The sequence below is a fragment of the Electrophorus electricus genome, chromosome 21, assembly GCF_041902795.1.
Source record: "Electrophorus electricus isolate QZ-2024a chromosome 21, ASM4190279v1, whole genome shotgun sequence".
Classification (NCBI taxonomy): Eukaryota; Metazoa; Chordata; class Actinopteri; order Gymnotiformes; family Gymnotidae; genus Electrophorus; species Electrophorus electricus.
Window position 1 is genome coordinate 2,366,368 of NC_137517.1, and position 14,172 is coordinate 2,380,539.

Here is a 14,172-nt window from a genome sequence, read left to right on the forward strand (position 1 = left end):
CATAGGACAGGCAGCATCTTGGGGGCGGGGCTTTTGTGTCCTCCAGGTAAAGGTGTTATAGTGAGACAAAACCCTTTAAGTTCCAGGTACAGCTACCCCCTCCCCACACTCCAGGCTGCTGATTAACCAGCGCTTAAAAACTTCATTAGACTGGAGCAGGCAGGCTAATACTCAGCACAAAGCTCAAAACAGCACCCTCACTACACATTTAGCATGAGACTAAAGTTACCGCCTTAATTTACAGCATTTAGCTGACACTTTTATCCAAAGCAGCTTACAATTATGACTGAGTACAGCTTGAGCAAATGAAGGTTAAGGGTCTTGCTCAGGGACCCAACAATAGCAACTTGGCAGTGGTGGGGCTTGAACCACTGCCTCCTTCAGGCCTTGTCTGTGCTGGACTGCGCCAACATGCCCTCACACCCGGTTTCCCTGTGGACGTGTAGTGGCTAAACATCGCTACACAGTGGTTTCCATTAGGTACAACAGGGCTAGCTCATACCGCCTCGTGCTCTGTGACGAGGGTAGTGCTTGACGCTAAGACTAGGCTAGGTCAGGTTAGCACACACTGTGGTGAGGACAGACTGACTTTAAGGCAGACGAGCCCCAGACTGGACTAACGCACGTCATCTAGCCCCAGACTGGACTAGCGCACGTCATCTAGCCCCAGACTGGACTAACGCACGTCATCTAGCCCCAGACTGGACTAACGCACGTCATCTAGCCCCAGACTGGACTAACGCACGTCATCTAGCCCCAGACTGGACTAACGCACGTCATCTAGCCCCAGACTGGACTAACGCACGTCATCCAGCCCGACTGGACTAACGCACGTCATCCAGCCTGACTGGACTAACGCACGTCATCTAGCCCCAGACTGGACTAACGCACGTCATCTAGCCCCAGAATGGACTAACGCACGTCATCTAGCCCCAGACTGGACTAACGCACGTCATCTAGCCCGACTGGACTAACGCACGTCATCTAGCCCCAGACTGGACTAACGGACGTCATCTAGCCCCAGACTGGACTAACGGACGTCATCTAGACCCAGACTGGACTAACGGACGTCATCTAGCCCCAGACTGGACTAACACACGTCATCTAGCCCCAGACTGGACTAACGCACGTCATCTAGCCCGACTGGACTAACGCACGTCATCTAGCCTCAGACTGGACTAACGCACGTCATCTAGCCCCAGAATGGACTAACGCACGTCATCTAGCCCCAGACTGGACTAACGCACGTCATCTAGCCTCAGACTGGACTAACGCACGTCATCTAGCCCCAGACTGGACTAACGCACGTCATCTAGCCCCAGACTGGACTAACGCACGTCATATAGCCCGACTGGACTAACGCACGTCATCTAGCCTGACTGGACTAACGCACGTCATCTAGCCCCAGACTGGACTAACGCATGTCATCTAGCCCCAGATTGGACTAAGACACTTGATCTAGCCCGACTGGACTAACGCACGTCCTCTAGCCCCAGACTGGACTAACGCACGTCATCTAGCCTCAGACTGGACTAACACACGTCATCTAGCCTGACTGAACTAAGGCATGTCATCTAGCCCCAGACTGGACTAACACACGCCATCTAGCCCAACTGGACTAAGGCACGTCATCTAGCCTCAGACTGGACTAACGCACATCATCTAGTCCCAATCTGGACTAATGCTACACCCTAATGGGAGGTTTATTCTAATTATCTACTCACAAGAGCCACTGTAGTGGTTTAGTAGCACTAAAGAAACCAGTGTGTCCCAGTATGACGTGTATTACACATATGTAGCAGGGCTGTGTACAAGAAAACAAGCTTCCTGCCCATCATCTCATGGCTTAACTAAGTAGCTTCAAACAAGGACAGGACTGGGAGAGGTGAGGACATGTCTGTTGGCCGAGAGAGAGAGAGAAAGAGACTCAAGAGTGCAGAATGGACATTTGGCAGATGTTCCAATGCGTTACCATGACAAAGGCTAAAATAAATCCACTGCCTCTATGTAATACTGTTACCACGGACACCTGAGAAGAAGACCTTAGGTGTTGCTTAGGTTACTTTTATACACACACACATTCCATTTTTACATCAACCAGCTTCACACAGCCCCTGGTCCTGGCCTTAGCACCGGCACCACAGGTGCCTTATGGTCCACCAGTGTTGTGCATGGCAGTCTGAAGACGTCTGGACGTTCTGGTGCTCTCATTCAGCGCCCTGGATGTACACGCATCATTTACAAGTGAAGCAGCCACCCTCTGGCTAGTATGACCACACGGACAGGTCAGCCTAAGAAAAGACACATGGGATGTGTGGCACACGCGGGATAAGAGGCTTGCGCGGGACGCGAGACACACCCAAGATGAGCAGCTCACGCGGGATGAGCGGCTCACATGGGACCACTAGCTCACGTCCCCAAGGCCAGACTCACGTTCAGTGACGACTCCAGAGACAAGCGATCGTTTTCTCACTTTAATGACAGTCATGTTCAAATTACACCATTCTGTACAAGATGGAGGGTCTCAGGAGCACAGATATGAAGCCCAGACAGCATCTACAACCACACACATACACCCACCCACACACACACTCCATTTAGAGAGGACCCTGGACATACACAAGCCAAACACACACACACCGACAAAAATACAGTCTGCAAACGTGTATAAACATATTATACTTTTCTGTGCATTAAGAAAATTACCAAAAGCTAAACAAACATCCTTTTCCGAACCACTCGGATGATGACGTAAAGACACAACGAATGCTCAGGAACACCTGTACCTTTCACAGCATATGAAAACACAGTCATGGAGATGACCTGATCACTGGAGCAACGTGTACACAAATAAAGAATCAGTACAAAAATGAGACAAATGGTTACAGGTGGCGTATGTACAATCCACAATTGTTTCCCACACTTTCACTCTCAAATTAGCCAATAGCAGAGCCGCTTGTGATGATTTCTGCTGATGTGGGGCGCTGTGAGCTCTTCCTGATCTTGCTCAGACTGATGAGCTGCGTTAGGGAGACTTCGCACCCCTGTGGTGCAGGGCTGGCGCCCTGCTGGTCGCTCTGCTCTGGAGACCTTGCTGAAGTGGGCTTCCTGTGCGCATACACACCCGTCTTGCTGCTCCCACACAACTCTTATGGCACTGGAGTGAGAGTCGGAATCAGAGCTTAGCCTGTACAGCCTCGTTACCACACACACGTGCGCATAAATTTGGTGGGTTGCTCTCCAAGTCTGCGGTATTTGCACTGTTGCAGGCACTGGGGTGGTTGATTGTCAAACATTTCTGACACACAGTACAGCGTCTCGTCAACTAGCTGCTGAGAAAAATCTTTGGTTGGTAAACCAGTTCTGGTCTGACTTTGAGTCTCTGAATCACTGCGTGTCTTCACGTTGTCGTCCATCATGTCTACCTTTCAGAAGAGCAACGTTTACACGTCTGGATCTCATTCTATTCCTCACATTCATCCCTCTCTCATATGGAATGAGGTCAGAGTCTGTTCACAGCTTTCAGGCTGTAGCTAGTGGAAGCCATGCTGGTGAGTCACCTCTTCCTCCTCCTCCTCCTCCTCCTCCTCGTTTCGTCGTTCATCTGCACTCGGTGAGCTCGTGTCTTCTCCTCTGTATTTTCTACACGGGAAAGAAAAAAAAAAAAAAGAAAAAGAAATTCCGGCAACTCTAAAAATCCGGAAACAAAAAGGCACGTCAGTCACTCACGACCCGCCGCAACGTCATTGGTTGGGCTCAGGGCGGCGTGGGCGGGGCTTCGGGCTCAGTTGCACGGCAGCCAGCGGGAGGCGGCGTGGGCGGAGCCGTGGCCGTAGAAGGGCTGTACCTGTGCTACGTAGTAGTTGCTGAAGTCGCCGTCGGCGACGTAGGGCGCGGGCTGGTAGTAGCAGGTGACGGCAGCAGCGTCCAGGACTGCGTTCTGCTCGGCCAGCACGCGCACGGCCAGCGCGGTGATGAGTCCCAGCGCCTGGCGCCGCTCACGCCCCATCAGGCACACGGTGCTCTCGCTCACCACGCGGTGCAGCGTGCTCAGGTAATCATACTTGCGCTCCTCCAGGCCCACCAGGTGGCTGGCCAGGTACGACTCCAGCTTCCGCCGCTGCTCCAACACGTCCGGGAAGTCGATGAAGAAGCGCGAGCACATGTAGCGCTGCAGCACCTTCATCTCGGACGGGGAGGCCGCGCGGAAGCCGCGCACCAGCAGGTGGCAGTACTTCAGGAGCCCGCCGCCGCGGATCTCCTCAGGCCGCCGCGTGCGGATCAGGCGGCGCTGCAGGTGCTCCAGGGCCTCGGCGAAGTCGCCGTACACGCTCTCGGCCTCCACCGACGGGTGGAAGGCGGCCGTCATGGCGTTCTCCGAGCACGCGTAGAAGAGCAGCAGGGAGTCCAGGCGGATCTGGAAGGAGTCGACACTGAACTGGAACTGGCGACGCAGGGAGCCCACGAACTTCAGCTCCACGTTCTTCCCGCTGTTGTTGGACAGAGAGATGAGACTCCAGCGATCTGTGTCACTGCAAACCTTCACCATCTTCTGTACATATGCTTCCTAGCGGAGAGAGAGAGAGAGAGAGACACGTAGATTAATTTTAGTAATCTTTATTATTATTATTATTATTGAATGTTTTACTTGTACATGTTTCCTCAATTTACCCTCATCATTACAACTAAGGTCACATCATTTTATCCAAACCATATTTCTGATGCTTTGGCTATACTGGAGTACAAGTACTCTAATGCTATTCAAAAAATAAATAAATAAATGTAAAAACACACACACACACACACACACACACACACACACACACACATTCATTTATATATATGAGAGAGACAGAAGAAAGGGAGGCAGGGATAGACAGAGATAGAGGAATAAAAACAAGAGAGAAAGGGAGGGAGGGAGAGAGAACTATTTGTGTTTGTTCACTTTATCCCTTTTTTAACTTTGCTATAGTTACTTTTGCAGGCAGAATCTACTCCAATGTAATACACTGGCAAACCTTTTCACAGCTATGTCTACTAGCGTCCGATCTGTGATCAGTTTTTCACAGCTATGTCCACTAACGTCCGATCTGTGGTCAGTTTTTCACAGCCAAGTCCACCAACGTCCGATCTGTGGTCAGTTTTTCACAGCTATGTCCACTAACGTCCGATCTGTGATCTAGACAGGTGGCTGGCACGCATCTAACTTAAAGAAAGGTCATTAATTCCATACACGCATTTTCTGACGGCATTACTAATGAATGGGAATGTTCACGGGAGCACGGGAACAGAAAGCACGCTCTCCAGATAGCTGTCTGCGCGCGGGCACTTTGCATCTTTGCCGATAGCCACGCGAGGCGCCCCCAAACCGCAACTCCATCTGCCTTCATTTGCTCACATGAAAACTGTCCTCTGTGGTCAATGAGGAGCACGAGGTGAAAGCGGATCGCAGGTGAACCGGTTTAGAGAGACGCGGTCTGCACCCGGGGGAACCCTTCATAAGCGGCGCGTGCCCTGCTATGCACACTGAAGTACCAGCTGTGAAAATACCGTTTAGCTGACGCGTGGACGCACAGGCGGATAAAAGCAGCGGTTAGGCTGCGTCAGTGCAACTTTGCACCTAAGCGGCGAAACTACCTTTAAAGTAAGCGGCGTTATCTTCTCCTTGTTCACGCCTTCAGGCAGGAAGTCCAGAAGTGAGTGGAGAACGATGTCTTTCACCATCTGGAACTCCAGTTCGCCTCGCAGGTCCGCGCAAAATATCAGGTCGAGGTCCTTGTACCCCAAACCGCTGTCCTCGTGCACAACGTGGCTCGCGGCGGAGCCGTTTAAACGGACCTCGCGGACGTGGATTTTCCGTTCTTCCATGCGACACCGTACCACTTTCACAATGTCCCGGGGCTTCATTTCCAAGGTGGGAAAGTTCCATTTCCCGTGTATCGGTATGGACGCCGTCATTATGCTGTCCAGGCGCTGAACCTGCTCCCAGTTCAACACGCTGGTGGCGGTCCCGTCCGTGCTGGTCCCGCCGTTGCCGTGATACAGAACGTCTCCCATGCTGATTAGAGGTGGATGCCTACAGCCCCATCTGAGCGTGACATGGTTACATTTTGTCTGCAGCAGATGCCAAACAAATGAAACAATCTATTGGAAGTTTGACAAATGCATCGACACGCGAGGCTGGAACGCCGCGGGCTCTGTGCGCAAAAGCTCGCGTCTGCGCGTTCAGCGCGCGTGCAAAAACAACAACAACAAAAAAAGTTGCAAGTCGGCTGAGCGGTGAGGGTCTCGCGGCTCTCCTGGGCCGTGAGGATCAGAGTGCCACGGGCGACTGCACGGAGCCGTTTTCAGCTCCGTCAGTGGGACACGCCTCCGCTAATAACGAGCGGCTCGCGTTTCCTCTTGGACTCTCGACTTAGGCTGTTCCGTGTAAAAAAAAAATAAAAAAAAAAAACCCCACAAAACTACAGCGGGGAATAAAAGTTAACGTGGATAACGCGGCGTCATCTGCTCGTGCGCTTGGGTCAAGCGCAACAAAACGCGACTCCGAACGTAACACGCGCGCGAACCACTGACGCGAGTAATCGGTCGCCGGTGGTCGCGAGTTTTAAAACGGTCCACGCACGCGCAGCCGCCGCGCGAGCTGACAGATCCGCGCTTCGGCCTTTATCGGACCTCGCGAGGACGGCGGAGTGTGAGTGACAGCCGAGCGAGCCAATGGCGCGCGTCGAGCGCAGCCACCGCCCGCTGCTGTGAGTCCTGGACACACTACGCCACAGACAAGAACTTTTACTTGCTTGTCGTTTTATGTTTCTTTGTTTTGCTTTGCAAAAACGTCGCCTTCCCTGTATGCCCGTTTCAGAACCCGCTCTCTGTCGGACTGTATGGAAACAAACTCATTTTAGTTTTGAACAACCTAAAATTAAATCATGAACAACAAAGCGAGTTGAACCGCACAGCGGAAAAGTTGTCGGTCCGATCGGTGAAGCACGGCGATGTCTCATGGGGGCCCCCTCGAGGAGACATGCAGTCCTGCGACAGGAAACGGCGGCGAGATGGCGGACGCGGCGCGTGCGTGCGTGTGTGTGAGAAAGAGAGAAACGGGCTCTGTATACAAGAAACGCACAGCTTCAGCAATCCCTTTTAGTTCCTTGACATTTCGTGCAAAATCTGTTGTGAAAGTAAAGCATCTTAAAGCAGCTAACTATGTTAGCTAAGAGACAATTGTTAAGGTCAGGAAAGCCGGCAAAATTTATCAGCCATGTTATCAAATAAAAGCAATTTCCTCTTCATGCAAAATTAAACTGAAACTCCGCATGCACTGAAATGCAATTGAACCCAAAAGGAATCTGAGGTCTAATCAACGTTGTTTGTACAGCACGCATTATAATACACACCGTCACAACGGAGTTTTACTTCATTCTGTGTCCTGAGGCAAAGGCAAACGGAAGAGAGAGAAAGAAACGCTGTCCGACTCTCCGGGATTCTGGCCAGGTTGGCTCCAAGCCCGTGGTCCGTGTGGGAGAAGGTCAGGTCTGGAAACGTAGGCTTGGGAATAATTCCAGAAAGTTAGGGTCATCCCTAACCCCCCCACCCCCACCCCTCCCCCCAACAGCACTTGTGGTTGAGGGGCAAAATTCAACATGTTGCACTGGGCAGTGTCATGGCCTTAGAGAGAGAGTGACTAACTCTGACCAAGAACCCCTATGCCATGTCTATGTAGCTCCACAAGGGTGCAGTTCACCTTCTCTTGTCGTACTTCACCTCCACCAGCGATCACACACTACCAGCAGTAGTCAGGTCAGACTAGACGCCACCCACAACTCATGTGGAGTAGACCTGCGTTGCTACACAACAGCCAGTAGAGCAGGATTACTCCAGATTACCCTGGGACTGTGTGTCTGAGTGAGAGAGTGTGTGTGTGCGTGCACTGGCTGCACAGTGAATCTTATATGCTGCCACAGTGCCCCTCCATAAATGTCCATCTGTAGATGCCCATCACCATCAGTAACACCACCGTCATCCAGTCTTCATCCTAGGATGAATCAGGGTATTGGACATTAGTAGTACCTCTCCTGCCTCTAGAAATGGCTTTAGTTTTAGCATTTGTGTGCCACTTAGTAGAAATGATTTTGTTTTTTAAATGCATAAAACCCATAAATATAACAAAAGGCAAAAAAAGTGCAAACAGAAAACACTAAAACGTCTGCTCAGGCCATTGTGTGTGTGTGTGACATGGGAGTCATTAAATTTTCCCATAATTCTCTGTTTTACTGATGCTCTCACTGCAGGGATGAACACGTTGCAACCCTGCAGCTGTTCTTAAGAGAATGCTTGTTAAAGACAACACACTTGTGGTCCTACTCAGGAAGGAAGTGTAGGCCTGAAGCGGGAATCCCACCACAGCGACAATCCCCTGCATACAGCCCAGTTCCCCTCTCTCAGTCTGCGGCCCCTGCCAGACTGGTTTGATGGGTTCCAGGCTAACAATTGTTCTAAATCTTTTTCCCAAAGGCAAAAAAGATGTCAGATGTATTGCATCAGTAATAGCAATATGATATGGCAACACGACAGAAATATTCTCTCATGAACAGAGAAATTTAGAAAACTGTTTTCCATGTCCTCTGGGCCATGGGTCATTTTCCCAGTCTGACCACCACAGTATGATCAGTTATGCCATGTGACTTAGCAGATCAACTGTAAAATCAAATGTTTTCTCTTGCCTGGTTTGCTGGTGTTAGCAAGAACAATTAAGTATTTTCTACAATGGACAAGCATCTTCCTCAATGGACTACAAATATCTTCCACAACAGACTACAAGCTGTAGCTTACCATTGCTGGCACTACAGTGCAAAACCTTCACAGCTGCACCGGAGGTCATGGGAGCAGCTGTGGTAACGTACACTAACAGGAGCTGAACACCAGTGTCAAGGGTTTGATTCCCAGCAAGCAAGTATAGCACCATAGTGAAAAAACAAGCACACCTCATTCTAGATAAGAGCGTCTGAGTGTAATCACACACCTTCTGGAAGGAGGTCTGGCTCCAGCACTGGTTCTTCCACTAAAAGGAGCTGGAGGTCCTTGTACAATGTTTGGGGATCAAGACTGGCTTGTCATGTGCAGTGACAGTGTTGACTGACATTGTTTTCTCTTCTTTTGAAGAACCTGCCTAACAGAGGAGTCAGAGTTTGTCTAGTTTCATTTCTCATTTCATATCTCTTCTGTCTCCATCCCTTGACCTCATGTGGTTTTTGGTGTCAGGAATTACTGGGTCTCTGAACTTTGCCACAAATATGAGACAGCAGTGATGTTTATAGGAAAAAATGACCTGCACATCACCTCATACACGTAGTGTGGTGGTGTAATGTCTGAGAACATATCAGGATTGATTCCATATAGTACATCTTGTATCCCATTATTAACAATAATGATAGCATGAAACAGTTAACAAAGATCAACTAATGCAGTGTGGTCTCAAGTATCTACTGAAACCAGGTGGACTGATGCTGAGTAACTACTGAAACCAGGCCGTAGTACTCCAGGCTTGGCTCTTTAGTTCATATCAGGCTGAACGTGGTGTGTTAAAGAAGGCAAATAAAACGCACAGACATGCGTGTTTTTGCGGGCGTCCTGCTCCGTCTGAACGCTTTTCTTTACATAAGACCCATTTAATCTAAATATAGTAGCTGAAATGTGTGCGTGTGTGTGCTCTGAGGATCTGGCTTTGAACAAGACTAAGAACAGCAGGTCTGTGTCAGGCCTGATGTAGTCTGCTCTGCTCGGATGTGTCACAGAACCCCTGCACCTCAGAACCACACACACACACACACACACACACACACACACACACACACACACACACACAGATTGAGGGCATGCAGGATGGAAAAGTTCCCAGACCACAAAGCCCTGTACTCATTACGGCAAAATTCACTTACAAAAAATCCATACCCATGTGCAAAAGATCTGTAAAATATCAGGAGTTGGTTATAAAATATTTTTACAAAGTTTTATGTTTTTTACACAATTATGGCCCCTTTAATATACAGTAAAAATATTTTTCATACACACCCCCTTATATACGAAAAAGCTGTTTAACGTCTATAGATTTCATACTAATAAAATGTTATTAACATTTAGCGATCCATTCACAAGCTGGCTCAGGGGTGTGTGAGAGTGTGAAGTTACCCATTCACGAGCTGTAATCCATGTAAAAAACCCTGTAAAGACCTTGTGTTTTAAAGACTGTTAAATAATAAGCATCTATAGGAATCACCTGCAGTTTCCACAGCATGACAGGGCCCGCAGAGAGGAACCACAATGCTGCAGTGAGCCGACATTAAACAAACATCTGGGTGTAATAACATGTAAAAGTTACACAGGAAATGATGAGATGTTGGGTATTAGTCACTTCAGACCACAGACACATCAAAACACACATCTACACCACAAACACACACATTTTCGGAGAGAATACAAGCTTGCATAAATTCATACAAAATTTCACACACACATGCTCATGTCCATATGCTTAAGCCATTGTACATTCTCAGAGATTCAGATATGCACTCTGGAACATGTGCAGATGCCCCACAACACGTGTATGATACGTGTCGTGCATGTAGCATGTAGCATGTGAATCTACACGTCTCAGAGCATCACTGATTCCTCTGGATGCTCAGTGCTCTAGTCCTTTACTGAAGTTTGTGTGTGTGTGTGTGTGTGTACACGCATGTCCTTTAACCCACATCTTGTCTGCTTATCCGCACTTCCCCACAAAGGCATAAAACACTGACATCATCTTCATAATGCTAATAATTCTTCTTCAGATAACAAAAGGGAATTAGGAGAGAAATTCCAAACAAATCCATAAATAAAACAGACCAGGAGGAAAATACAATCAGTACAACGAAGATCCGAGAGCATCTAACTAGATTAAACATCTGAAGAGATTAAACATCCAGATATAGTTTCAGTTATCACTGGAGTCTCAGGAATCTGACAACAATTTTCAGCAGGACTTCACAAGGTTTGGTCAAGCAAACCATCAGAGTGCTTCACCCATCAGAGTGGTGCACCTCTCAGAGTGCTGCACCCCTCAGAGTGGTGCACCCAGCAGAGTGTGGCTTAGTCCAGGAAGTAGGTTTAGCAGAGAGTTCTGTATCTGAATGCTACACTGATATTGAATGTAACACCAGTTGAGTGGACAGTGATAGTACAATTGAGTGGACTGTCAGCATTCAAAGACGCTAAGAAACCTTTGCTGCTGAACATGTTACCATGGTAATATGTAAGAGGAAGAAAAATGCCTTCAGTGGTTTTGCTGTATTAGTGTAGTTCTCACCAGTCCGTTTCCTGATAGATAGATAGGCAGACCTTTTCTCATACACAGAGTAGTCAAAGCTCTGTGATATTAAACCCATTTACGTGTTAATTTTTAACTATAATTCACTTCCCAAAGATAGTCAAAAAGACTTTTTGTTCTAAGCAGAACTGTAACTAAATTAATACAATAACTCTCTCTCTCTCTCTCTCTCTCTCTCTCATATATATATAAAAATACAGCCTCTCTTTTTCCTCAGTCTGTGGGTATGTAAACGCATTTCAAGCTGTTGGAACCCATATCTGCACAGATGCACGTATGTACAAACACACACACACACACATTCTCATACTCGTATCAGAAAATCTTTCCTCTCTCTCCCTCTCTCTCTCTCTCTCATGTGTAATGAGAGAGTAGCTACATCTACAACAGATCGCTTCAACCGCTGCATCGAGATTTATTGCAAATCTCCCAGACTCATCATCTGTGTCTGGGGTTCCCATTACTATACAGTAGTAATGAGTTCATGAATTTCTTTAATGAGAACATTAAGCACATTAGAGATAACATTCAGATTATTAACATGACATCGGGCAGGTAGAGATCAGAACAACCAAGCCAAAAACAACTCTAGAATCCTTTACACCGATCCAAGAGCCAGAACTTATACCTTTGATCTCACACTCAAAATCCCCCACTTGCTTACTAGAGTCACTGCCCACACACTTTAAGGAAATCCTACCTGAAGTAACTGAACCTTTACTAAATTTAACAAACTCCTCCTTGAACCTTGGCTACGTTCCTAAATCATTCAAATTAGCAGTAATCAGACCACTTATTAAAAAATCTAACCTCGACACATCAGCTGTCAAACTACAGGCCGATCTCAAACCTTCCATTGATTTCCAAGATCCTAGAAAAAGCTGTAGCTCAGCAGCTAAGCTCATACCTGAATCAGAACCAGATACATGAAGTCTTTCAGGCAGCATTTTGCTTATATTGCTTGACCTCAGCGGAGCATTTGACACCATAGAATACAATAATTTATTAAACAGACTCAAAAATGTTTTTGGATCATTTACCAGTTCGTCAAAATAAATGGAGACTTTTCACCATACAAGGTTAACTATGGTGTCCCACAAGGATCTGTTCTAGGGCCTTTGCTTTATATATGCTACCTCTAGGTGACACTATAAGCAAACACTGCTAGTTTCCTCTGCTACGCTAATCCTGACAAAACAGAGGTGCTTCTATTAGGCTCAGAGACAGCGAGGTCCTCACTCTCTAATTACTCAATGAGCCTCAATGGTCTCCCAATCACATCTTTTCTAACTGTTAAAGATTATGGAGTTATTATGGATCCCAGTGTCTCATTCGAAGCTCATGTAAACAATATTTCTAGGACCGCCTTTCTCCACTTCAGGAACATTTCAAAGATTAGGAACATGCTCTCTTCACATGATGCAGAAAAGCTAGTCCATGCATTTACTACTTCCAGATTGGACTACTGTAAAGCATACTACCTGACTGTACCATTATGTGCTTAAACAAGCTCCAGCTAGTTCAGATCGCATCAGCCAGAGTTCTTACTAGAAGATTTTGATCATATCACTCCTATCTTAGCTACTTTACATTGGCTCCCAGGAAAATTTTGTACTGAGTATAAAATACTTCTAATTACCTACAAAGCACTGAATGGTCTTGCCCCACAGTACCTTAGAGAACTTTAGTTTTTCTTTGCCACTGTTGCCCTTGGCTCTCTCACTGGGGGCTTGGACTCGGACATATGGATGGATGGATGGATGTTGTAAAAGCACTGTATAAATAAATTTGACTTGACTAGTACACTACCAAAGCATCCACCAGAGGGAGCTGTGACTTAACTAGTTCCAATATTTGACCAGAGTCGATATTAAGAGATACAGAAAGTGGGCCAGAGTTATTGTACACCCACTGCTACTTTGACAGAACAAGACATTGTTGAATGCGTTTAAGACGAGTGAACTCACATGGTCTGGTGTATAGCAGGACTGATCAGAGTGAAGAAGTGTCTGTTTATATCAGTTGAATCTCCATAACAAATGGGACACCCGATCACATCATAGCACTGCCAAACTTGCTGATCCAGCCCAGAGCAAGTCCAGTTTAGAAATGCAAATTACTGTGACAAATTACTTTGGCTGTAGTATTTTCACCCATCACGCACACAGTCTCTCTCTCTCTCAATTTCCTATAAACCTCTATCCCTCAGATAGGCCTGTCAGATCAGGGAGGATCTATTGTACATCAGTGTGCTCTTTACTGGAGCCAAACGCTAACGTGACTGGCACATGCTACACTGCTTTCACGAAAGCCAATTCACATTTTTTCACATTAATCTTCTGGCTCTGATTCACAGGAAGAGATTTCAGATCCCACCACTACTGCCTTCCAGAGTTTATCTACAATATCTCCGTTCAACTACATTAACATCCGTGCTAAGGTTTGGCTAACAGCTTCAACACAAGCAACGTGTCACGGCCAGTCCATAAAAATGCATCGTCATAGTGTACCAAAGTCTCCTCCTGCTAGAGGGAGTGGCTACCTGAGGTCTAAAAAGTTGAGGCATAGTTTAAGGTTTTAGGTTCTTTTCCGACGAGTAACTGCAGTGTGGAGTTTGAAATTTGACAGTTTAAATCCTAGCTGTCCCAAGGACATGATTTAGCTTTGAAAACAGAAAGTGTGTTAAATGTCAGCTTAGGCAGTATCGCAGGCAGCCTCCTGACACTGTTGTTGACGTTATGGTTTGGCTGTGTGATTGCAAACGTGCGAATGGCACACTCAGAGGTGCCCGAGGCACTGGAGTAACC

General features: G+C 47.3%; 1 protein-coding gene across 2 annotated transcripts; it reads right to left on the minus strand.

Moving 5' to 3' along the window:
- Positions 1-2,461: 2,461 nt before the first annotated feature.
- On the minus strand, positions 2,462-7,517 carry tent5ab (terminal nucleotidyltransferase 5Ab). 2 transcript variants are annotated; one of them, XM_027031211.3, is made up of 3 exons: positions 7,398-7,517; positions 5,638-6,114; positions 2,462-4,567 (listed from the first exon to the last, which is right to left on the minus strand). In XM_027031211.3, the coding sequence occupies exons 2-3, from the start codon at positions 6,055-6,057 to the stop codon at positions 3,785-3,787; spliced, it is 1,203 nt and encodes a 400-aa protein (XP_026887012.2). In that variant the 5' UTR covers positions 6,058-6,114; positions 7,398-7,517; the 3' UTR covers positions 2,462-3,784. The 2 variants fall into 2 exon arrangements, with proteins under 2 accessions (XP_026887012.2, XP_035377568.1); XM_035521675.2 differs by lacking the exon at positions 7,398-7,517 and having other exon boundaries at positions 2,462-3,642; positions 3,848-4,567; positions 5,638-6,979.
- Between the last annotated feature and the right edge of the window lie 6,655 nt (positions 7,518-14,172).

What these genes read in the sequence shown, in the direction of transcription:
- tent5ab (XM_027031211.3), bottom strand. Translation starts at nt 6,057, where the DNA reads ATGGGAGACGTTCTGTATCACGGCAACGGCGGGACCAGCACGGACGGG. An exon ending in TAACGCCGCTTACTTTAAAG is followed by an intron (nt 4,568 to 5,637) that starts GTAGTTTCGCCG and finishes TCTCTCCGCTAG; the next exon opens with GAAGCATATGTACAGAAGAT.